The following is a 25,089-nucleotide window of genomic DNA, read 5'->3' on the forward strand; positions in this document are numbered from 1 at the left end:
CAAACATAGAAGCAATATTCATAAATACAGTGGACGAACATGATCAGTGCAGGAAGCATGGTTGCAACTCACAGCGCTGTGTGCGCGCACACACATGTGATTCGGCGCTTCTGCGCATGCGCAAAGCGCAATTCAGCCCTTCTGCGCATGCATATTAGCCAAAACCCGGTAGTAACCCATTCCAGTACTTCCAGGTTTTGGCGGGTCCGTAACCCAAAAAAACGCAAGCTGATGCGTCTGTAACCTGTACAGTGGTACCTCGGGTTAAGAACGTAATTCGTTCTGGAGGTCTGTTCTTAACCTGAAACTGTTCTTAACCTGAAGCACCACTTTAGCTAGTGGGGCCTCCCACTGCCTCTGCACAATTTCTGTTCTCATCCTGAAGCAACGTTCTTAACCTGAGGCACTATTTCTGGGTTAGCGGAGTCTGTAACCTGAACGGTATGTAACCTGAAGCGTATGTAACCTGAGGTACCACTGTATAACTGTACACACATATCTAAATATATATAAAATAAACCGTGCGGAGGTGTGGAGGTGTGGGGGAGGCTGAAATTGTCATTTTGGGGAAGGATCTCTACAATCAAAATGAATGTGCTCCCGAAGATATTATTTTTATTTCAGACTATCCCTGTAATCAAGGGGAATAAGATTTTTAAAGAGTGGCAGAGAGCGATCTCTAGATACATCTGGCAGGGCAAAAAACCGAGAATTAAATTTAAATTATTAACAGACTTAAAAGAAAGAGGAGGCTTTGCCCTACCAGATCTGAAACTGTATTATGAGGCATCATGTCTCTGCTGGGTGAAGGAGTGGATTAAGTTAGAGAATAACAAATTGTTGGACCTAGAGGGGTTCGATAACAAATTTGGATGGCATGCCTATCTATGGCAGGAGAAAAAGAGAGTCCATAAAGGCTTTGAGAACCACATCTTCCGAGGTCCCTTAATTGAGGTTTGGGATAGGTATAAAAATCTATTAGAACCTAGAACGCCACGTTGGCTATCACCTCTAGAAGTTATGAGCGTAAAGGGAACCAATATGAGAAGCAATTGGACAACATATGGCCAACTGTTACTTAAGGAAGGGGGAAAGTGGAAAATAAAACCGTATGAGCAGGTAAAAGAACATGTATACGATTGGCTGCACTACTTCCAAATAAATGAGATGTTTAAGAAAGACGGTAAAGAACGAGGCTTTGCGGATAAGGAATCGAATTTTCAAAGTGAGGTTATTGATAATGATGGCAAAAATTTATCTAAAATGTACAAACTGTTGTTATATTGGAATTTGGAAGACGAAGAAGTTAAGTCGGTGATGATCAGCTGGGCCAGGGATGTGGGTCATAATATACAATTCGAAGAGTGGGAGAAACTGTGGAATGAGAGATTAAAATTCACTGCTTGTATGATGTTCTATAGATGGTACATGACGCCGGTAAAACTGGCAAAAATGTACAAGACATGCAGTCGGTGCTGGAAATGCAGGGATAAAGAGGGTAGTTTCTTCCATTTGTGGTGGGACTGTAAGAAAGTGAAAGACTTCTGGGAGAAAATATACAATGAGTTAAAGAAGATTTTAAAATACACATTTACGAAAAAACCAGAAGTCTTTCTGTTGGGAATGGTAGGAAATGAGATAAAAAGGGAAGACTGCAAATTCTTTAGATACGCAATCACAGCCGCAAGAGTGTTACTGGCCCAGGGTTGGAAACAGCAAGAAATACCGACCATAGAAGAGTGGAGAATAAAACTGTTAGATTACGCAGAGCTAGACAAATTGACAGGGAAGATTAGATACTTAAGAGACCAAAAATTCATCGAGAACTGGGGGAAATTTGTGGAATATCTGGAATGTTTAAGTGAAGGACAGATGACGCTTAAGGGATTTAAAGAAGCACTGTAAGAAAAGTAAGAAGTATTGTCTAAAGGGAATAGGAAAAAAAAGAGATAAATAATGTCAATACAAATTGGAGAAATGTGTAATCAAATTACGACTATGAATGATTTACGGAACAGTTGAGGGAAGTCCAAAAGAGAAATAAGTAATGGAAAAGATGTGAAATTTATGCACGTTGTTTTGTTTTATTTGTGGATTAATAAAAATTATATGGAAAAAATAAAAAATAAACCGTGCGTTTGAAATAGTACAGGAGAGCAATCCTGAAGCCATTTTGACTCTCCCAATGACCTAAAATATTCCTCTACAGTAAGGGAGGCAAATGGGGAAAGCCTTCCCATTGCCATTTCCGCTTACAAATCCTGTTTTAAGGGCATATTTGTGTAAGAATAGGGTGGGCCTGTGACCTGGATTCAGGAGCTAAAGTATTAACCATCACCAAAGAATGGCCAGGCTGCACAGGTAATGCAATCAGCGACCATTATCAGGTATCCTGGCAGGCAGGATTTCTGCTGTAGACCGCCTCCTATAATGTACGTATGATGATTTTGGGGTGGTCTCTGGCTAAGGGGGTTGGGCAATGTGAAGTCTTTAAAGGTTCCTGCACACTTTTGTTCAGAGAGAAGGAGGGAAGGGAACTCTCTGTTGCAACAGAAAAATAAATATCTGCCTTGCTTTCCACTGCCTCCATCCATTCTTCTCTGACCGATCATGGACTCAAGAGTCCCATGGGGAGTTGGGCAAGCAAAACCCAAACCAAACCAATTCCCCCCCCCCCAATGGTTCTTGAACGTAATCTGCTCCTGGAGTCCATTCAACTCCCAAAACCGTTCAAAAACCAAGGCGCAGCTTCTGATTAGCTGCAGGAGCTTCCTGCATGCTCAAGCAGAAGCCGCGTTGGACATTCGGCTTCTGAAAAACGTTCGAAAACCGGAAGATTTCCAGGTTTTTGGTGTTTGGGAGCCAAAACGTTTGAGTACCAAGGCATTCAAGAACCAAGTTACGACTGTACAGTGGTACCTCGCAAGACGAATGCCTCGAAAGACGGAAAACTCGCAAAACGAAAGAGTTTTTCATTTTTTGAGTTGCTTCGCAAGACGGATTTCCCTATGGGCTTGCTTCGCAAGACGAAAACGTCTTGCAAGTTTGTTTCCTTTTTCTTAAAACTGTGCATTCACTTCGAGGAGCAACTCATAGCACGCAGTGTGGTAGCCTTTTTTGAGGTTTTTGAAGACTTTGGTGATTTTTGAAGCTTTTCCAAAGTTCGTGCTTCGCAAGACGAAAAAATCGCAAGACGAAAAAACTCGCGGAACGAATTAATTTCGTCTTGCGAGGCACCACTGTACCGCTTAATATGTTAAATATGTCCCAAAGCAGTGTACGGGAAACTGAAGCAACGAGACGCAACTTAGGACAAAATAATTGCATAAAGACACAGTTGCATATAAAAATGGTTACATAAATACAAAGTTACGAATATATGAAAATCGCTATCAATTCTTTTTCTTTCTGACACCCTCTTCCTCTCCAGGGTCCAAACAAACTCTCAGCTCACCCACAAAAGTCTCACACCTGGAAATAGTGAAGGTTACCCTAATCTCTCACTCTAGACATGCTTTTTATTGGGAGGTTGTAGCTGGGGTTTTTTTTTAGGAGCCTAAGGACAAAGTATTCCTAAGCATGTACAGAGTGCAGTTTTCCCTTCTGAGAGGAGCAGCTTGGTTTTTTTCAACTCAGTCTTGCAGCATTTTGCAAAGTACCCCTCTGTCAGAAGAGTACACCATTTATAGACAATAAGAAACACAGAGGAGATAAATAATGAAAACACAGTGAAACTTAATTTTTGCACATTTCATCAGTGAGGGGGTCTTATGTTTTTGGGTGTGAGGAATTCAAATCTGCTATTATTTTTGTGATTAGACAGCATTTAGCTTGACATTCGATGAAGAAGCACATAAACTGCTTTTGGGGAAAAATAATAATTGTAACTTCTGAAGTTGTTAGGGAATGCTAAATAATAATGAATAAGGATAAAATATAATAACTGCAAGTACTTGGCAATCACTTTTAATGATCTCTGTGCAATTTCCACTCATTTTACTTTCCAAGCAAAACTAAAGTATATTTAACCAAATATAAATTTAACCATATTTAACTATATTTACACTTTATTTAACCAAAATATCTTTTGAATTCTCTAGTTGCATCATAACTTTTCAGCACCCCTCTCAACGTGTCCCACCTCCCCATATTGGAAAGGGAAATGGCAGTGGAAAATGCGAGCCAACAATTTCTCTAACTTCATGAAACAGTTGACACTGTCTAAACTCCCTGCAAATGAATCGGGACTAATGCACAGATAGTGCACAGATTTGGTTGGAATGCCAGGAGGGGAAAAGGAAGAAGGAACTGTGATAGGAATTTTATGGTCTTAGATATATGGTAATGTTCATAAGTGTACCAACCAAGCACGTACATAGATCAGCACAGTAAGACCGACCAGGAACCATTTTGATTCCTAAACTGAGCAAATGTTTTCTCTGCAAGGTCAAAGAGGGAAACCTCCCATTGTATCTTTCCTCACAAATCCTGTCTTAAGGGCACATTCAAGATAGGAATAGGGTGTGAGCCTGTGACCTGGCCCAGGAACTAAGTATTTATCTCTACAAAAGACTGGCCAGGCTCCCCGGGCAATCCAATCAAGGAACCTGCCACAACAACAGGAGAAAAACAACATTCAAAATTTCTGTTTTAGACCGCCTTTTTTGTGATGTAGGTATGATGTATCTGAGGAGTGGTCTTAGGTGACACCCCTTCTGTGATGTATGTATGATGTTTCTGGGGGTGGTCTTGATCTACAGGGTGGCAATTTCAAAAGTCTTTATAAGGCCTTGCACGCCATTTTTCTGGGTCCTCCTCCTTTCCTGCATGTGAGGGGAGCACCCTGTTGCAACAGATCAATAAAGATCAAGCTTACTAGCTGCTTTGCTTCTCAATATTCTCTGGTTGGCCTCTGTTATTCTCTCCTACCAATAGGGAACCTATGTAAGGACTCTATGTGGGCCCTTGGATACCCCATAAGGGAAAAAAGGGCAATTTTTGTTTAAAACAGAACGAAACCCCAATTGTTACCTTTTTCTAGAGAACAGCAACTGTGGTGTTAATGAGGTTCCAAGGCAGCATGCAACATGGATTCCAAGGAATACTTCACAAGTAGTTTTCGTGTGGTCCGTCTCAGCCAGCTATAAGGCTGAAGAGGTCTAGATCCTCTGTGACAAGGAGCCGCTATGAAGAGAAAAAGCATGGAGCACGCAGCAGCAAACTTCTCTCCGAAGGATTGCACTAACCTACAGGACTGGGAGCTGCCCTTTATAGGGCCAGAACTGCAGAGGGAGGTGGTCTTAGAGGCAAAGGATGATGAGATTAAGGACAATGTGGGGCAGAAAAATGATTAAGTAGTGAGGGACATTCCTCAGCAGAAGGAATTGGGACGGGGAATTCCTGGGACACCCCAGTTGAGTGAATCAAAGACCATGCTCCCGGTGAAAATGGGATTAGGAAGGGGTTATCTCACTTCAAAGGGACGCGGGTGGCGCTGTGGGTTAAACCAGAGCCTAGGACTTGCCAATCGAATCCCCGCAACGGGGTGAGCTCCCGTTTCTCAGTCCCTGCTCCTGCCAACCTAGCAATTTGAAAGCCCATCAAAGTGCAAGTAGATAAATAGGTACCACTGCAGCGGGAAGGTAAACGGTGTTTCCGTGCACTGCTCTGGTTCGCCAGAAGGGGCTTAGTCATGCTGGCCACATGACCCAGAAGCTGTACGCCGGCTCCCTCAGCCAATAAAGCGAAATGAGCTCCGCAAGTCGGCCACGACTGGACCTAACGGTCAAGGGTCCCTTTGCCTTGACCTATCTCACTTCAATAAGGATCATTGTGCCTAAACACAAAAGGAGCTGTATTTGGGATTAATGCAATCTATGAGTAATGGGCCTCCGCCCTACAGAAGGACAACATGCTAAGAACTAAAGAACCCTTGATTAATTTAAGGAGGGTGTTGTTTTGTGTCAGCTTTGGTATTGATTTCTGGGATTGATTAGATCAGGGTTTAATTAGATTCTGCTTCTGGCTCATCTAACCTGATTTGTACCCAAGATCTGTTGCTGTCGCCTCTCACATCTAGCAGTCGGTCCTCTTTGTATCTCACATGCCGTATGTCACAAAGGTGACAGCTCAGTTTGAACAATGTACATGGAACTGGTTGTTGTGTTCACCGTTTCAAAACACTGGTTTGCCTTGACACCAATCCTCCCTTGTAGAGGAGCCCAGAGTGCTGTCACCCCTTAGCTAAAGACCCCCAAACACCTGTCAGTCAGCTAAATGTGTACATCTGCCTATACAGTGGTACCTCGCAAGACGAAAAGAATCTGTTCCGCGATTCTCTTCGTCTAGCGGTTTTTCGTCTTGCGAAGCAAGCCCATTGACGGCTTAGCGGATTAGCGCTATTAGCGGTTTAGCGGCTTTTAGCGGCTTATCGGCTTATCGGATAAGCGGCTTAGCGGCTTAGAAAAAGGGGGGGGGAGTCGGAAAAACTCGCAAGACATTTCGTCTTGCGAAGCAAGCCCCTAGGGAAATTCGTTTTGCGAAGCGCCTCCAAAACGGAAAACCCTTTCGTCTAGCGGGTTTTTCGTCTTGCGAGGCATTCGTCTTGCGGGGCACCACTGTACCTGTATTCAAGAGACTTGTGGTTCACAAAAATGACCTTTAGGTCCCTCCCAACTCTACAATTCTATGATTATACGATCTGCCACTAGGCATCTTGCCCAATGTCCACACACAGTGACACAAATCATTTGTGGTGCATTGGAAGCTTCACCAGAAGAAAAACACCAGCAGCTCTTTTCCAGTTCATATTTCATTTCAGGTCATTTCACTTTAAATTCGTATTCCACCTTTCTATATTGCTACACGCAAGGCGGTTGACAGCAACAAAATATACAGCAAAAAAACAAACGCTTTATAAGAATCTGATCCAATACAAAAAGTCGTAATGAAAACATAGCTTTAAAAGGGAATGGTTTTTAACAAATAAAGTAACATTCAATCTATTTGAATATAATACAGTGGCACCTCAGGTTAAGAAGGGACGCAGGTGGCGCTGTGGGTTAAACCACAGAGCCTAGGACTTGCCGATCAGAAGGTCGGCGGTTCGAATCCCCACGATGGGATGAGCGCCCATTGCTGAGTCCCTGCTCCCGCCAACCTAGCAGTTCGAAAGCACGTCAAAGTGCAAGTAGATAAATAGGTACCGCTCCGGCGGGAAGGTAAACGGTGTTTCCGTGCGCTGCTCTGGTTCGCCAGAAGCGGCTTGGTCATCCTGGCCACATGACCCGGAAGCTGTACGCCGGCTCCCTCGGCCAATAAAGCGAGATGAGCGCCGCAACCCCAGAGTCGGTCACGACTGGACCTAATGGCCAGGGGTCCCTTTACCTTTACCTTGGGTTAAGAACTTAATTCGTTCTGGTGGTACGTTCTTAACCTGAAACTGTTATTAACCTGAGGTACCACTTTAGCTAATTGAGCCTCCAGCTGCCGCTGCACGATTTCTGTTCTCATCCTGAAGCAAAGTTCCTAACCCGAGGTACTATTTCTGGGTTAGCGGAGTCTGTAACCTGAAGCTTCTGTAACCTGAAGCGTCTGTAACCCGAGGTACCACTGTAGTACCAAAAAAAATTTAACTATTGAAAAATATGGTTCTTATACTGGGTCGCCTCGAGGCGATTCTTACACACACTACAGGTGAGTAGGTGAGTGGCGATTGACACATCCACAGGGGCACAAACAGTTTCGCAAGCCTCTCCAAAGATGGGCTGCTAACCTTTTTCACCAGCTGGTCCTTCCAGACAGTCAGTAAAAACAGCCGCACGCAATGTGCCATTCACATATCTTGTTTTACGAGGGTTTTTGCATCTTCCAGGAATCCACAGCTGCACCGGGTAGTCTTTTCTTACCATATCATGTTTCGGAAAAGCTGACAATCTTCTTCCATATCCTCTCGGATGTCAGAAGACACTGGTGGTGGTGGGGTGCTCAGCAGCTGACTGGGGGGCAACCAGGGCTCGGAAAAGTCTGCCTGGCGACAGCGGACCCCGCAACTTTGTCCTGTGACTTCATCCTGACGGGGACGTACTGAAAAGATTTGGTGCTGGTGTGCACCTGTGGAGCATCTGCTGTGTTGCCAAGGCTGCCGGGAAGGTCCTTTTCTCCCGGGTCTCTGTGGGGCGGAGGATAAGTGACCTTTTTGCGGCGGCTGCTTCGGCTGTGCCAGGAAGCCCAGTAGCTGAGGCTCTGGCCTTGCTTATCCAGCAGGCTGCTGCCCACCTTCCACCTCTGCCATGTCCTTTGGATCTGGGACTGGACCTGGAGGGAGAAGAAAGAAAATTGGGGGTGATTGGTGGTGCCACAGCAGCCTATCTAGGACCATCAGAAGCCAATAGAGTGGTACAGTGGTGCCCCGCAAGACGAAATTATTCCGTTCCGCGAGTCTCTTCGTCTTGCGGCTTTTTCGTCTTGCGAAGCAAGCCCATTAGTGGCTTAGCGGATTAGCGCTATTAGCAGCTTAGCGGATCAGCTGATAAGCGGCTTAGAATAAGAGGGGGAAGGGGAAAAAACCCCGCAGGAACTCGCAAGACATTTTCGTCTTGCGAAGCAAGCCCATAGGAAATTTGTTTTGCGAAGCACCTCCAAAACGGAAAACCCTTTCGTCTAGCGGGTTTTCCGTCTTGCGAGGCATTCGTCTTGCGGGGCACCACTGTACTTCGGGTTACCTACGCTTCAGGTTACAGGCTCCACTAACCCAAAAATAGTGCTTCAGGTTAAGAACTTTGCTTCAGGATGAGAACAGAAATCATGCTCTGGCGGTGCGGTGGCAGCAGGAGGCCCCATTAGCTAAAGCGGTGCTTCAGGTTAAGAACAGTTTCAGGTTAAGAATGGACCTCCGGAACGAATTAAGTACTTAACCCGAGGTACCACTGTAGAAAAAAGACAGTCACAGAACCGAGAAATTGCACAAAACAAATGAAATACTGTGAAACGAGAAGTAATTGACTGGAAATATTATCTTATAGGGGACACGGCTGGCGCTGTAGGTTAAACCACAGAGCCTAGGGCTTGCTGATCAGAAGGTCGGTGGTTCGAATCCCCGTGACGGGGTGAGCTCCCATTGTTCGGTCCCAGCTCCTGCCAACCTAGCAGAGAAGAATGGCAGATTCCGAAATGGCAAAAATGATTGGAAGAATTAGAAATGAGGAAGACCAAAACTTTAATAGGGAATGGGGAAAATTTACAATTTATCTTAAAAACCATTGTAAACAGTTAAACAGTTAAACCCGTTAGTAGGATTGGAATAGCACTTGTAGTTTAATGGTGAATTTTGGATCTCTTTTACGGAGATGTAGAGGTTTGGATTATTATAAAAGATGCAGGAGGAAATGACTAACAATAGGACCCACGAAGTGGAGGAGGGAAGTCCAAGAGATTTTTGGGAATCTTACTTCTATGTTGTATGTTGCATATGTGATTGTAAAACTTTAATTTAAAAAACCAAATACCGTATTTTTCGCTCTATAAGATGCACCAGACCACAAGACGCACCTAGTTTTTGGAGGAGGAAAACAAGAAAAAAAATATTCTGAATCCCAGAAGCCAGAACAGCAAGAGGGATCGCTGCGCAGTGAAAGCAGCAATCCCTCTTGCTGTTCTGGCTTCTGGGATAGCTGCGCAGCCTGCATTCACTCCATAAGACGTGCACACATTTCCCCTTACTTTTTAGGAGGGAAAAAGGAAGTCTTATAGAGCAAAAAATATGGTAAATAATTTTTTTTTTTAATTAAAGCCATCCAAATTGGTGGACATTACTCTAACCACGACACAGCGCTGCCTTAGAATTCAGGGGAGAGGGTGCCTCTGAGCACATGCTTAGCCCAGGAGTTTGTGACCATTACCAGGAACAAGCTTAGTAGTCCAAGTTTGCACAAAAAACCACTCCCGGACTTTGAGCCAGCCAGCTCTACACTTGCACAAGGAGGAGCAGAATGCCTTTTCGATGACCTACCTCTTTATTGACAAAGCAGTAGAGGACGCTCACCAGCAGGCCCTGAAAGATTAATAATAATTTTATTATTTTTTTAAAAATGTGACAGGACAGAGGACTGATAACACGCTGCAAACTTATAATTGCAGCAGGCTGAAAAGTCAGGTAAGTAAAGGTAAAGGGACCTCTGACCATTAGGTCCAGTCGTGGCTGACTCTGGGGTTGCGGTGCTCATCTCGCTTTATTGGCCGAGGGAGCCGGCGTACAGCTTCCGGGTCATGTGACCAGCATGACTAAGCCGCTTCTGGCGAACCAGAGCAGCGCATGGAAACGCCGTTTACCTTCCCGCTGGAGCGGTACCTATTTATCTACTTGCACTTTGACGTGCTTTTGAACTGCTAGGTCGGCAGGAGCAGGGACCGAGCAACAGGAGCTCACCCCGTCGCGGGGATTCGAACCGCCGACCTTCTGATCGGCAAGTCCTAGGCTCTGTGGTTTAACCCACGGCGCCACCTGCTTCCCATTGAAAAGTTGGGTGCACATGCTCTAAATGATAAGAACAAGGATATCAAAGATCTACCCAGTACCTGTAAGGAGTTGAGCAACAACTCAAAGAAGAATTTGACGTAGCGCAAGGTGCCCTGGGCATGTTCCTCAGTGACCAGCACAAATACCACCTCATGAATCCCCAGCAGCGGGATGAGGGTCAGTGTTGACTTGGCTAACCTAAAAAGAAGCGAAGAAATGGAGTGAGTTTCTGGGCATGTGCGAAGCAGAGAACTAAGAGGCTTTGCCACATTGGTCACGCACGCTGTAAATATCCCCTCAAAAATCCACAGTGGATTGTGTTGCGCTGCACACACCTATGGAAGCCATTTTGTGACATGCCTCACCCTCGCGGCAGCCATTTTGTGGCTGGCCCCCATGACACTATCTCATATCCCGAATTTGTGCTCACTAGCCAAAGCAAGGGTTGGGGAAAGAAGCAGGGAAGCTTTGCTCCAAAGGTTGCAAAGTATTTATCTGGATGTAGCTCTCTTGCTTTTGTTCTTTTTTGAAGGAAGTTCTACAAGTAAAGCTTGAATTCAACTTATGGGCCTGGGCAATGTGTTATTCCAAAAGGAGTCATTTTTTTATTCCAGTTGCATCATGCTGTGCATTGTTAATAAGCCATGGGTGGAATAAGCCATGGGTGGAATGGGTGCATGCTCTAGTTATCTCTTGCCTGGACTACTGCAATGCGCTCTACGTGGGGCTGCCTTTGAAGGTGACCCGGAAACTACAACTAATCCAGAATGCGGCAGCTAGACTGGTGACTGGGAGCGGCCGCCAAGACCATATAACACCGGTCTTGAAAGACCTACATTGGCTCCCAGTACATTTCCGAGCACAATTCAAAGTGTTGGTGCTGACCTTTAAAGCCCTAAACAGCCTCGGCTCAGTATATCTGAAGGAGCATCTCCACCCCCATCGTTCTGCCCAGACACTGAGATCCAGCACTGAGGGCCTTCTGGCGGTTCCCTTGCTGCGAGAAGCAAAGCTACAGGGAACCAGGCAGAGGGCCTTCTTGGTAGTGGCACCCGCCCTGTGGAATTCCCTCCCAGCAGATGTCAAAGAGAACAACAACTACCTCAGGTTAAGTACTTAATTCATTCCGGAGGTCCGTACTTAACCTGAAACTGTTCTCAACCTGAAGCACCACTTTAGCTAATGGGGCCTCCTGCTGCCACCGCGCCGCTGGAGCACGATTTCTGTTCTCATCCTGAAGCAAAGTTCTTAACCTGAAGCACTATTTCTGGGTTAGCGGAGTCTGTAATCTGAAGTGTATGTAACCTGAAGCATATGTAACCTGAGGTACCTTGCTGGTACCACTGTACCAGACTTTTAGAAGACATCTGAAGGCAGCCCTGTTTAGGGAAGCTTTTAATGTTTAATAGACTATTGTATTTTAGTGTTCTGTTGGAAGCCGCCCAGAGTGGCTGGGGAAACCCAGCCAGATGGGTGGGGTATAAATAATAAATAAATATATTATTATTATTATTATTATTATTATTATTATTATTATTAACAGATAGTTCAAGAAGTCAACTCTTTCTACAAAATGCCTGATTCGGTGACGGGCAATCTCTTGCCTTTCGACTGCCCCAGCGATTTCTCACCTACCTGAATTTGTAATCTGTGTAACGCATCTGTTGCGCCCGGAGTTTGGAGACCACGATCTTGATGATACGTATGAAGATCACAAAGTTGACCTGGAAAATGGGAAAGAAGGAAAGGGGTCTGATTGGCAGTAACCCCTTCAATCCAGCCGTGTCACCCCTCTGATGTCTGCCACCGATGTCATCGATGCCACAGGCACATCGACATTAGACAATGGGCACGTCCTCAAAAATTGTTTTTTAGCCTGCGTGTTCCTTCATTGGGGCTGGGGGTTTAAGAACCACATGACATTCCCTCTGTTCTGTTCATATATCTGATGTCCCAGGGCAAAAAACCCCAACGTTTCTCCTATGCTAGTACAGTGGTACCTTCGGTTAAGAACTTAATTCATTCTGGAGGTCCGTTCTTAACCTGAAACTGTTCTTAACCTGAGGTACCATTTTAGCTAATGGGGCCTCCCGCTGCTGCCGTGCCATCGGAGCACAATTTCTGTTCTCATCCTGAAGCAAAGTTCTTAACCCAAGGTAATACTTCTGGGTTAGCAGAGTCTGTAACTTGAAGCGTCTGTAACCCGAGGTACCACTGTAGTGCAAAAAGGATATTTGATACACTCACATGACACTTCCTCCTTAATATGTGTTTGGATTGCTTGCCTCGTATCAGATTTCCGCTGCTTTTCCCCCTTGAACAGTGCACAAAATGGGGTGTTTTCAAGGGACGCGTGGAAACGCCCAGTGGTACCTCAGGCTAAGAACTTAATTCATTCTGGAGGTCCGTTCTTAACCTGAAACTGTTCTTAACCTGAAGACCACTTTAGCTAATGGGGCCTCCCGCTGCCGCCGCACCACCAGAGCATGATTTCTGTTCTCATCCTGAAGCAAAGTTCTTAACCTGAGGTACTATTTCTGGGTTAGCGGAGTCTGTAACCTGAAGCGTCTGTAACCTGAGGTACCACTGTAAATCCTTCTAACCTACTGAGAGGCACCAATGCTCTGAAAGCGTATAAGGCAGTTTCTCTGTTCCTTGGCAACTTACAAAGATTGCTAGCAGAATCGGGCAACGGATGATCCACCAATAGCCCATGTTGTCGTTTCTCTCCCAGCATCTGTAGAAGGAGGTAGGGAGCAATTAAAAAGGGGTCAGCAGGTCGAAGGAGGGATGACAACCCCCGTCTACCATTTACAGTGCTACAATTCCCAGTACCCTTAACAAACTACGTCTCCCAGGATTCTTTGGATGAAGCCAAGTGCCTTAAATCACAGCCTTGTGAAGTTGGAAAGGGACCATGAGGGTCATGTTGTCCAACCTCCTGCAATTCCAGAAGCTATTGCCCAGCGTGGGATTCAAACCCACAACCCTGGGATTAAAAGTCTCCTGCTCTACCGACTGAGCTGGGCTTTAAATGGGGGTTGTCTTACAACAATAACCCAGCTATTGTCCATGGTGGGTGGTTCTGATTGGGACTGGCAAGGCAGAAGACAGGGAGCCCAACGTTAGGTGGAGCCAGAGAGACAATGGCAGGTGGAACCTTGGTCTAAGAGGATGGTCTGAAGGTGCCTGGGACCCTCAACTTGCTGAGGCTAAGCAAGCTGGGGTTGGGGTCAGTGCCTAGATCATCACCATCATCATCATCATCATCATTATTATTTGTGAAAATCTTATTTCCCCCCCAGCCCCAAAGAGCAGCGTACAGGCTGCGCAGAACCTCTCCCTGCTGGAGGGGTTGCGCGCGGCTATGGCACAAGTTTTGGCTTCCTCTTTAGCCCCACACAACCTCTCCCTGCCGGGAGGGGCTGCGCAGGGCTAAAGAAGCCATAGCCACGTGCAGCCTCTCCCTGCCGGAGGGGCTGCGCGCTGCTATCCCTGAAGCCTGGAGAGCGAGAGGGGTCGGTGCGCACCGACCACTCTCGCTCTCCAGGCTTCAGCGAAAGCAATGCAAAGCCTGTGGAGCGCGGAGGGAGCGCACCCTCTGCGCTTCAGAGGCTTCGTGTTGCTATCGCTGAAGCCAAGGAGCCTGCATTCACTCCATAGGACGCACACACATTTCCCCTCAATTTTTGTGTCCTATAGAGTGAAAAATATGGTAGATAAATAGGTACTGCTCCGGCGGGAAGGTAAACAGCGTTTCCATGCGCTGCTCTGGTTCGCCAGAAGCGGCTTAGTCATGCTGGCCACATGACCCAGAAGCTGTACGCCGGCTCCCTCGGCCAGTAAAGCGAGATGAGCGCCACAACCCCAGAGTCGGCCATGACTGGACCTAGTGGTCAGGGGTCCCTTTACCTTTAAGTCGTTGACAGCAATTTTATACCACCCTTTTTCCAAGGAGTTTACAGAACAAGCACAGCTTTCCTCTCCCTCCCCCTGTTTTACCCTCTGACAATCCTGTAAACTGGTTTCGACCGTTGAAGTTCCACTAGGAAGTCTGGCATGATAAATACAGTAGCCACTACTCTAGAAGTGCAACCTAAGCTGTTTTATAACCCTAAGAAAAATATACATCAGATGTGAAGTAGAAGATTTTTTTGGCCCAGGTACTTACTCATTGTTTTCATAGAAGTATCTCACAATCACCCAAGGGATGACAAAAAGGATTGGTGCCCCTGCAAGAGACATAATTAAGAAGACTCAACTAACGTATCTGGATAATGGGTACAATTGCCTTCTACCTCTCATGATTCCCTTTCGTTTTACAGGTAGCTTTGAGCACTGTTGCCTCCATTACTGAGCATCCCAGCCACAGAATTAAGCTCTCCCGCAATGTTCGCAACCACCAACGTTCTCCCAATGTCTCTTTTCTCGTCAGGACTTCGTGCTGGGCAGCTAACTCACCCCATCCGATGAGCAGGTAGCCTGAGAAATAGCTTTCTTCCGAAAAGGCCATTGGTCCTAGTAGGTTGTGTAGATAGAGGCCTTCTACCAGGAGCCAGTAGTAGTTTGCACAGACGCAGTATTGGGTTAAGATCTGTGCCAGCCGGCAGCCGACCACAGCCTGAAAAGGAAGAGGAGAATCTGAACGCTCGTTTTTTTGGTCCGGAGCTCTAGTGGGAGCTGGCCGATTCGCACCAAAGCTGGACATTTTGGGATGCAATCAGAAGCCCGAAATAGCTTCTGTAATTATCAGGGACTGAGAAAAGCAATGACAAACCTAGACAGCATATTAAAAAGCAGAGACATCACCTTGCCAACAAAGGTCCGTATAGTTAAAGCTATGGTTTTCCCAGTAGTGATGCATGGAAGTGAGAGCTGGACCATAAAGAAGGCTGATCGCCAAAGAATGGATGCTTTTGAATTCTGGTGCTGGAGGAGACTCTTGAGAGTCCCATGGACTGCAAGAAGATCAAACCTCTCCATTCTGAAGGAAATCAGCCCTGAGTGCTCACTGGAAGGACAGATCGTGAAGCTGAGGCTCCAAGACTTTGGCCACCTCATGAGAGGAGAAGACTCCCTGGAAAAGACCCTGATGTTGGGAAAGACGGAGGGCACAAAGAGAAGGGGACGACAGAGGACAAGATGGCTGGATAGTGTTCTTGAAGATACCAATGTGAGTTTGATAGAACTACGGGAGGCAATGGAAGACAGGAGTGCCTGGCATGCTCTGGTCCAGGGGGTCATGAAGAGTCGGACACAACTAAATGACTAAACAACAAGAAGAGCAGAGGAGGAATGGTGGAGACCCCATCCTGACCCTTCCAGGAAGAGGAAGACAGTTTAGATTTACAACAGGGGTTTGAGGGAGGTCACAGCTCAGAGGCAGATGAGGTGGAAAGTTGGGAGATAATGAGAGAGGAGGAAGAGGAAGTGTCTTTAGAAAGCATTCCAGACTTCCTCCCTCTCCCAGAACCCAGCGAGCCTTGAAAGTAGGAGAGAAAAGAGCTCAAAGGCAGAGGGGCACTTATCAGCACCCATAGGGGAGACGATGAGACTGACGATTGAGGAAGTGGGAGAGGCGAGGGGTGGAGAATCACCTGGGACAACACCATTATCCAAGGGGCTGGGTTCTATAAACTCTCTCTGTAAATACTGAATAAAAAGCAGACGGTAAGGAACATGAGACTAGGGCCCTTCAGGATTTGACCTCCTTCTGGCGGGCCTGTAAGACAGAGCTATTCTGCCTGGCCTTTAATTTGAATTCAGCCTGATCTTTTATTTCCCTTCTCTTCCTTCCCCCTCCCCTTTTATGAAGATCATGCGCTCTGAGACCCCACAGCTAATTCTCCCCTGGCCTCCTCGCTGGCCCAAGTAGGACCAATTCAGCCAGCTAGCCCTGGGAATTATCTTATTTCCCCTAGATTGATTTTTGAGTTTTATTGTTATTCATGTTTTTATACTATATTTTATGCTGCTTTTATAATTAAGTGTTTTAAATTTGTTGTTAGCCGCCCTGAGCCCGGTTTTTGAACTGGGAAGGGTGGGGTATAAATAAAAATTGATATTATTATTATTATTATTATTATTATTATTATTATTATTTCATTGTCTTTCTCCGTTCCTGGGCAACTGGCCATGGGAGTCGCTGGCAGCGGCCTGACAGTAATTCTGGGATGTCCCACTTAAATTGGGACAGTTGAGAGGCACGCAATGGCCGATTTAGTCCAGCATCCAATTCTCACAAACAGATGCCCGGGATAAAACTATCAGCAGGATCTATGCGCCCTCTCCCCTCCCTCGATTTCCAGCAACCGCCTTCTGCAGGAGTAAGTTCCATAGTTTATGGAACATCTCCACCTCCATCATTCTGCCCGGACACTGAGGTCCAGCTCCGACCACCTTCTGGTGGTTCCCTCGCTGCGAGAAGCCAAGCTACAGGGAACCAGGCAGAGGGCCTTCTCGGTAGTGGCACCTGCCTTGTGGAACGCCCTCCCACCAGATGTCAAAAAGAAAAATAACTACCAGACTGTTAGAAGACATCTGAAGGCAGCCCTGTTTAGGGAAGCTTTTAATGTTTAATAGGTTATTGTATTTTAATATTCTGTTGGGAGCCGCCCAGAGTGGCTGGGGAAACCCAGCCAGATGGGTGAGGTATAAATAAATTATTATTATTATTATTATTATTATTATTATTATTATTATTATGCCTTGCTTGAAGAATTAATTTCTTTTGTCTGTCCAGGATCTCCCAACACTACGCCCACGCTCCCCCTCTGATCCCGGCTGGAGCCCTCCCACCTACCCTCCCTCAAACTGCAATTGCAATGATACCTGTCCCAGAGGAAGGTGCGAGAGGTCCCCTTCGTCCTGGAAGTCCTTGGGGAAGTGCAGCTGCAGGAAGGTGTCTCGGGTGAGGATGGAGACGGCCCGCAGCATGAAGGATGCGAAGAGATTCATGTGGATGTAATTGCGGATGCAACGGAGTTTCCTGGAAGTGGGCAGAGAACAATGGGCAGGGAGAACTCAGTTGTGCCCCATATCTGCACCTCGAGCCAGGATGCAAGACGGCTAGACAGGGTTTTAACGGAAACCAAAGCTAATTCTTGCACTAGTTGTTTTTGTTTTATTCATACAGTGGTACCTCGGGTTAAGTACTTAATTCGTTCCAGAGGTCTGTTCTTAACCTGAAACTGTTCTTAACCTGAAGCACCACTTTAGCTAATGGGGCCTCCTGCTGCCGCCGCGCCGCCGGAGCACGATTTCTGTTCTCATCCTGAAGCAAAGTTCTTTACCTGAAGCACTATTTCTGGGTTAGCGGAGTCTGTAACCTGAAGTGTATGTAACCTGAGGTACCACTGGAATAATAAATTTTATTTATACCCTGCCCTCCCCAGCCAAGACCTGTCTCAGGGTGGCTAACAACCAGTAATAAAAACAAGTTGATTAAAATACAACTTAAAAAATAAGATTAAAATACAACATTAAAACATTAAGATGCAGTCTCTTCACAGGAGAAGAAAGGAAAAAAGAAAGGGGGGGAATCAAGTTGATTGCCAAAACAAACAAGATGAATTTAAACAGGGAGAAATGTAAAGTATTGCACTTGGGCAAAAAAAATGAGAGGCACAAATACAAGATGGGTGACACCTGGCTTGAGAGCAGTACATGTGAAAAGGATCTAGGAGTCTTGGTTGACCACAAACTTGACATGAGCCAACAGTGTGACGCGGCAGCTAAAAAAGCCAATGCAATTCTGGGCTGCATCAATAGGAGTATAGCATCTAGATCAAGGGAAGTAATAGTGCCACTGTATTCTGCTCTGGTCAGACCTCACCTAGAGTTCTGTGTCCAGTTCTGGGCACCTCAGTTCAAGAAGGACACTGACAAACTGGAACGTGTCCAGAGGAGGGCAACCAAAATGGTCAAAGGCCTGGAAACGATGCCTTATGAGGAACGGCTAAGGGAGCTGGGCATGTTTAGCCTGGAGAAGAGGAGGTTAAGGGGTGATATGATAGCCATGTTCAAATATATAAAAGGATGTCACATAGAGGAGGGAGAAAGGTTGTTTTCTGCTGCTCCAGAGAAGCGGACACGGAGCAATGGTTCCAAACTACAAGAAAGAAGATTCCACCTAAACATTAGGAAGAACTTCCTGACAGTAAGAGCTGTTCAACAGTGGAATTTGCTGCCAAGGAGTGTGGTGGAGTCTCCTTCTTTGGAGGTCTTTAAGCAGAGGCTTGACAACCATATGTCAGGAGTGCTCTGATGGTGTTTCCTGCTTGGCAGGGGGTTGGACTCGATGGCCCTTGTGGTCTCTTCCAACTCTATGATTCTATGAGTCTGGGCAGTGTGTATGGAGGTCCTGGGTTGCCAAGACGACAGGAAACGGCCTGGCTGATGTGGTCCAAAGGAAAGCAGAGCAATATGTTTGGCACCAGCTTGGCTGCAGGAGTTACCAAACAAACCCCTGTGTTGCAGAGAGAACATCAGCAATGTCTAGGCAACACGATGACCATGTATATACGCATAGACAATCTTTATAGAATTCTTTCAAACCATAACAAGTCCAAAATGGAATCTTTAGCCTCAAAGTCTCTGAAAATCTTTAAATGAAGCGAGGTACCAGACTTTGAACGATGAAAGACAAGCTGTGAAGCTTTGTGTATTCTGCAAATATGATGTTTGACACTGAATAGTGATTCCGGATATTGACTACTGTTTTGTAGAATTCTTTGCCAGCCCGTATAGAATTGCTTCATAAAACCATCTTATATCAAATGAATGTATGTAAATGAAAATATCAAATGCTGTGGAACAGTGCTCATATAATAATATAGTCACATACATTCGATATAAGGTGGGTTTATGAACCCCACACATCCCATCCTTGCACTAGTGTTTACTGAACCACACCAAAGTGCATTGATGTGCACTGTGTGGTTAACTTTTTAATAGTCAGCAGGGGGAGCTGTTGCACTACTCTGCTCTAAGGGACATCCCTTAATGCATGGGTAGGCAAACTAAGGCCCGGGGGCCAGATCCAGCCCAATCGTATTCTAAATGCAGCCCGCAGACGGTCCGGGAATCAGCATGTTTTTACATGAGTAGAATGTGTCCTTTTCTTTCAAATGCATCTCTGGGTTATTTGTGGGGCCTGCCTAGTGTTTTTACATGAGTAGAATGTGTGCTTTTATTTAAAATGCATCTCTGGGATCAGAAGGTCGGCGGTTCGAATCCCCGCAACAGAGTGAGCTCCCGTTGCTCAGTCCCAGCTCCTGCCAACCTAGCAGTTCAAAAGCACGTCAAAGTGCAAGTAGATAAATAGGTACCACTCCAGCGGGAAGGTAAACGGCGTTTCCGTGCCCTGCACTGGTTCACTAGAAACGGCTTAGTCATGCTGGCCACATGACTCGGAAGCTGTCTGTGGACAAACACCGGCTCCCTCGGCCAGTAAAGCGAGATGAGTGCCACAACCCCAGAGTTGTTCACGATTGGACCTAATGGTCAGGGGTACCTTTACACCTGGTCTTTTTACGTGAGTAGAATGTGTCCTTTTATTTAAAATGCATCTGGGCATAGAAATTCATTCATTTTTTCCCCTCTTCAAAATATAGTCCGGCCCCCCACAAGGTCTGAGGGACAGTGGACTGGCCCCCTGCTGAAAAAGTTTGCTGACCCCTGCCTTAGTGGAAGCCTCTCTTGGCAGGTGTGATTAATCAAACCACACACCCACATCTTTAAATACCTCTCGTTTTTCCTGCGTGCTACCTGGGGGATGGCAGTGCCCCTTGTCGTCTTTCTCAATACCTGAAAGCTGCCAAGAGGATGAAGGCCGCAAGCAGAGCCACCAACGAAAGGGAGTATCCCACTGTGTACATCAGTCGGAACTGCTCCAGAATCCACAAATGTTTCTGGGGAGAAACAGGAACACAGCTGGAATACACCTCAGCGGAAAAGGGCACCTCCACCACAGGTTGAAAGTGACACAGGAAAAGCAATACTATTAATAGGCTAATCAGCAAAAGGTCTGGGAGGAAAGAGTGTTTAAAGTGTTGGTGCTGACCTTGAAAGCCCTAAACGGCCTCAAAGACCCAGTATACCTGAAGGAGCATCTCCACCCCCATCGTTCCACCTGGACACTGAGGTCCAGCTCCGAGGGCCTTCTGGCAGTTCCATCCCTGCAAGAAGTGAGGTTACAGGGTGGCATATGAAGGTGATGGACTATATGGGATTGGCAGAAATGACTGGCAGAATCCGAGACCAGGGAGAAGAGTCGGCGGAAGAAGATTGGAAGAAATTTAAAGACTATTTACAGAAATATTGCAAAATTAATGAACGTTAGAATGATGTTGGATAGAAATTAAGTGGCTTCCAGCTGTAATGCTTAAGAGAATATGAAAAAAAAAGGTTTAGAAATAGGTAAAAATTTAATGGTAAGGATTTGCTGAACTAACAATCTGAATTGGAATACAAAAAAGGGAGGTATGAGGAGGTCTGGGAAATAAAGGAAAATAAGTAATGGAAACTCTGTGTGTTTTTAATTATTTTTATTTTTGTAATTTTTGTATTTTTTCTTTTTCTTTTTCATTGTATTATTATTGAAAATCTTAATAAATATTCTATATATATAAAAAAAGAAGAAGTGAGATTGCAGGGAGCCAGGCAGAGGGCCTTCTCGGTGGTGGCACCCGCCCTGTGGAACACCCTCCCACCAGATTTCAAGGAAATAAACAACTACAGTCATACCTCGGGTTACAGACACTTCAGGTTGCGTTTTTTTGGGTTACGGACCGCCGAAACCCGGAAGTACCGGAACGAGTTACTTCCGGGTTTCAGCAGTCACGCATGCGCAGAAACGCCGCATCGCAACCCACGCATGCGCAGACGCACCACTGCGGGTTGCGGATGTGAATCCTGCATGGATCACATTCGCAACCCGAGCGTCCACTGTTTCTGGCTTTTAGAAGACATCTGAAGGCAGCCTTGTTTAGGGAAGTTTCCATGTTTGATGTGTTATTGTGTTTTTAATATCCTGTTGGAAGCCGCCCAGAGTGGCTGGGGAAACCCAGCCAGATGGCCGGGGTGTAAACAAACAAACAAGCAATTCTTCTTCTTCTTCTTATTCTTCTTCTTATTATTATTATTATTAACCAGAACCAGTGCAGCGCACGGAAACGCCGTTTACCTTCCCGCCGGAGCGGTACCTATTTATCTACTTGGACTTTGAGGTGCTTTCGAACTGCTAGGTTGGCAGGAGCAGGGACCGAGCAATGGGAGCTCACCCCGTCGCGGGGATTTGAACCGCCAACCTTCTGATCGGTAAATCCTAGGCTCTGTGGTTTAACCCACAGAGCCACCCGCATCCCACAGCGCCATCCACGTCCTTTCCCTTAAAGGTAAAGGTACCTCTGCCCGTACGGGCCAGTCTTGACAGACTCTAGGGTTGTGCACTCATCTCACTCTAGAGGCCGGGAGCCAGCGCTGTCCGCAGACACTTCCGGGTCACGTGGCCAGCGTGACAAAGCTCCTCTGGCGAGCCAGCACAGCACACGGAAACGCCGTTTACCTTCCTGCCAGAGCGGTACCTATTTATCTACTTTGACGTGCTTTCGAACTGCTAGGTTGGCAGGAGCAGGGACCGAGCAACAGGAGCTCACCCCGTTGTGGGGATTCGAACCACCGACCTTCTGACCGGCAAGTCCTAGGCTCTGTGGTTTAACCCACAGCGCCACCCGCGTCCTTTCCCTTAGGACATCACTATTTTCATCGGAGGAATGTTGGAGGGTATGGAGTTATGCGACCCTCAAGCCAAGGAGATAAGTAACTGTACAATCTTTAGAAGACATCTGACGGCAGCCCTGTATAGGGAAGGTTTAAATGTTTAACGTTTTATTATGTTGGAAGCCACCCAGAGTGGCTGGAGCAACCCAGTCACATGGGCAGGCTATTACCATTATTATTATTATTATTATTATTATTATTATTATTGACATCCCTATTTTCATCAGAGAAATATCAGAGGGTATGCTTCTGCATCCAAAAAGCCTAGAGTTTGCCCAGAGTTACCTCCAATTTGATGGCAAAATGATTCTCAAAATCCTGATATGTGCCATTATTCATTTGCAAAAGGGAAAAAGATCCGTCCAGCGATTCAAGGCTTTTTAGCTAATTGAATATCTACCTTTTCTCGGTGCAGCAGGTACATGGAAATACGTTATCGTGTAAATCAAAACCTCAGTGCAGCTGCCTTTTTTTGAGGTGGGGATGAAAGTGGAAGATCACTGAGAGTTTAATGGATGAAAACTGATGCCGTTTGTTAGAAGGAAAGGCATATTTAATTCCTTCTTTCCTCTTCTCCCAATTTTCTACTATGGTCAAACACCAGACCCCCAACAGAATTACATTTTATACTGCAATCTGGAAAAAAACACCAGTGGATTAAATTTTGCCTGCGTCACGCATAATTTGATAACTTTAGTCAATTAATCTTTTTAAAGGTTTTTTTAAAAAATTAACACAGTTTTAAGGGTATGAAACAATCCCTTCCTCATCTTGTACAGGAGACAAATGAACTCTCAAGTAATATATTATTATATTACAGTGGTGCCTCGCAAGACGAAAAGAATCCGTTCCACGAGTCTCTTCGTCTAGCGGTTTTTTCGTCTTGCGAAGCAAGCCCATTGACGGCTTAGCGGCTTAGCGCTATTAGCGCTATTAGCGGCTTTTAGCGGCTTATTGGCTTAGCGGATAAGCAGATAAGTGGCTTAGCGGCTTAGAAAAAGGGGGGGGAGGGAAAAAAACCTGCAGGAACTTGCAATACATTTTCGTCTTGCGAAGCAAGCCCATAGGAAATTCGTTTTGCGAAGCACCTCCAAAACGGAAAACCCTTTCGTCTAGCGGGTTTTCCGTCTTGCGAGGCATTCGTCTTGCGGGGCACCACTGTATATTATATTATATTATATTATATTATATTATATTATATTATATTATATTAATAATAATAATTTATTTATACCCCGCCCATCTGGCTGGGTCTCCCCAGCCACTCTGGGCAGCTTTCAACAAAATATTAAAATACAGTGGTCTGTTAAACATTAAAAGCTTCCCTAAACTATATTATATTATATTATATTATATTATATTATATTATATTATATTATATTAATTATATTACACACACACACACACACACACACCAAAAGCATTAATCTGTCCGTATAACTCATCATCATCAAAATTCAAGTCCACAATATTCACAGCATCCAGAAAGTTTTGTACACTGGTAGGAGATATCTTTAGTTAAGTTTTTGTCGATTAATCTACTCGTGAGATGGATTATGGCTTGCAGCAGCCCTCAGTAGCAATGCTATCCAAAGACTGAACATTTTTGGACATGTCCCAAGGTGAAAGACTTCTGGGAAAAGATTTATAATGAATTGAAAAAAATGTTGAAATATACATTTATAAAGAAACCAGAGGCCTTTCTTCTTGGAATAACAGGTTTGGAATTGCCCAAGAAAGATGTTAAATTATTTTTGTATGCCACAACTGCTGCTCGTATTTTGTTAGCTAAAAAGTGGAAAACCCAAGAATTACCAACAATAGAAGAATGGCAGATGAAGATGATGGATTTTTCGGAGCTAGCCGACCTAACCTGAAGAGTCCGCGACCAGAAGGAGGAGGAGTATCAGGAAGAGTGGAATAAATTTAATGATTATTTAGTTAAATTTGTTAAGTTAAAGTAACGGAAAACAGCTTGCAGATACTTAATGGGCTTCGGATTTTCTTTATGTTAAGTGATGAATTAATATGTTTAATTCCATAAGATGAAGATCTAAGGATGTTTAAGTTAAATCTCATAAAAATTGGGATTTGGAAAACCATTAAAAGGACATGCAATGAAATTCAACCAAGGGGAAGCGAGGAAGTCACTTAACAAAGTTAAGAACTGTAATTTTGAATAAGGCTATGATTTATGTTTGTCTGTTTTGTGTGTTTGTTTGTTTATAATATTGTGAAAAAAAAATTTTGGGGGGGGGGAAACCAAAGACTGAACATTTAAAGCACAAACGCATTAAATATGGATTAAGAATTCAGAGCGACTCTTATTAAGGAAGGTCTCTTCTTTCCCTCCTCCCTGCTTTTCAGATGTGGAGTTTGTGGTGCAATGAGTTTACCTGGAAGGGGAGCTCTTTGTCGACGGCTTCGCACTGAGAGTGATCTCGCCATGGGTGGCCTGACTCATCAACCACCCATTGTCCGTCTGGGCCGCATTTCTGGAACACAAAGCCACCTCGAACTGCAGAGGACGTTTTGGGGAAGGAAGAAGAGGCAGCAAGAAGATACAGATGGTTTGATTATAATAATAAAAATACGAATACAGTGGTGCCTCGCAAGACGAAATTAATTCGTTCCGCAAGTTTTTTCTTCTTGCGAGTTTTTCGTCTTGTGAAGCACGGTTTCCCATAGGAATGCATTGAAAATCAATCCATGCGTTCCTATGGAGACCGTCCGGGGACAGAGGGGAAGGCGCGCGGCCCCGGACCTGTTTAAAGCAAGGGGCGGCAGGGAGA

The 25,089-nt window shown here is 45.3% G+C and overlaps 1 protein-coding gene across 1 annotated transcript in view; it reads right to left on the minus strand.

Moving 5' to 3' along the window:
- Window positions 1-6,801: 6,801 nt before the first annotated feature.
- Window positions 6,802-25,089, minus strand: part of LOC310851492 (gastric inhibitory polypeptide receptor-like) — a 34,244-nt gene continuing 15,956 nt past the window's right edge. The window contains exons 5-15 of the mRNA XM_083753981.1: window positions 24,694-24,815; window positions 20,324-20,427; window positions 17,348-17,504; window positions 14,978-15,137; window positions 14,688-14,748; window positions 13,184-13,253; window positions 12,152-12,240; window positions 10,576-10,714; window positions 10,010-10,051; window positions 7,393-8,316; window positions 6,802-7,026 (exon numbers count right to left, since the gene is read on the minus strand). Of these exons, the coding sequence (XP_083610107.1) occupies window positions 7,987-8,316; window positions 10,010-10,051; window positions 10,576-10,714; window positions 12,152-12,240; window positions 13,184-13,253; window positions 14,688-14,748; window positions 14,978-15,137; window positions 17,348-17,504; window positions 20,324-20,427; window positions 24,694-24,815 (1,274 nt within the window). The 3' untranslated portion in view covers window positions 6,802-7,026; window positions 7,393-7,986. The remainder of the gene's footprint in view (window positions 7,027-7,392; window positions 8,317-10,009; window positions 10,052-10,575; window positions 10,715-12,151; window positions 12,241-13,183; window positions 13,254-14,687; window positions 14,749-14,977; window positions 15,138-17,347; window positions 17,505-20,323; window positions 20,428-24,693; window positions 24,816-25,089) is intronic.

Source organism: Podarcis gaigeae (genome assembly GCF_964106915.1).
Source record: "Podarcis gaigeae genome assembly, chromosome: 8".
NCBI classification, from domain to species: domain Eukaryota; kingdom Metazoa; phylum Chordata; class Lepidosauria; order Squamata; family Lacertidae; genus Podarcis; species Podarcis gaigeae.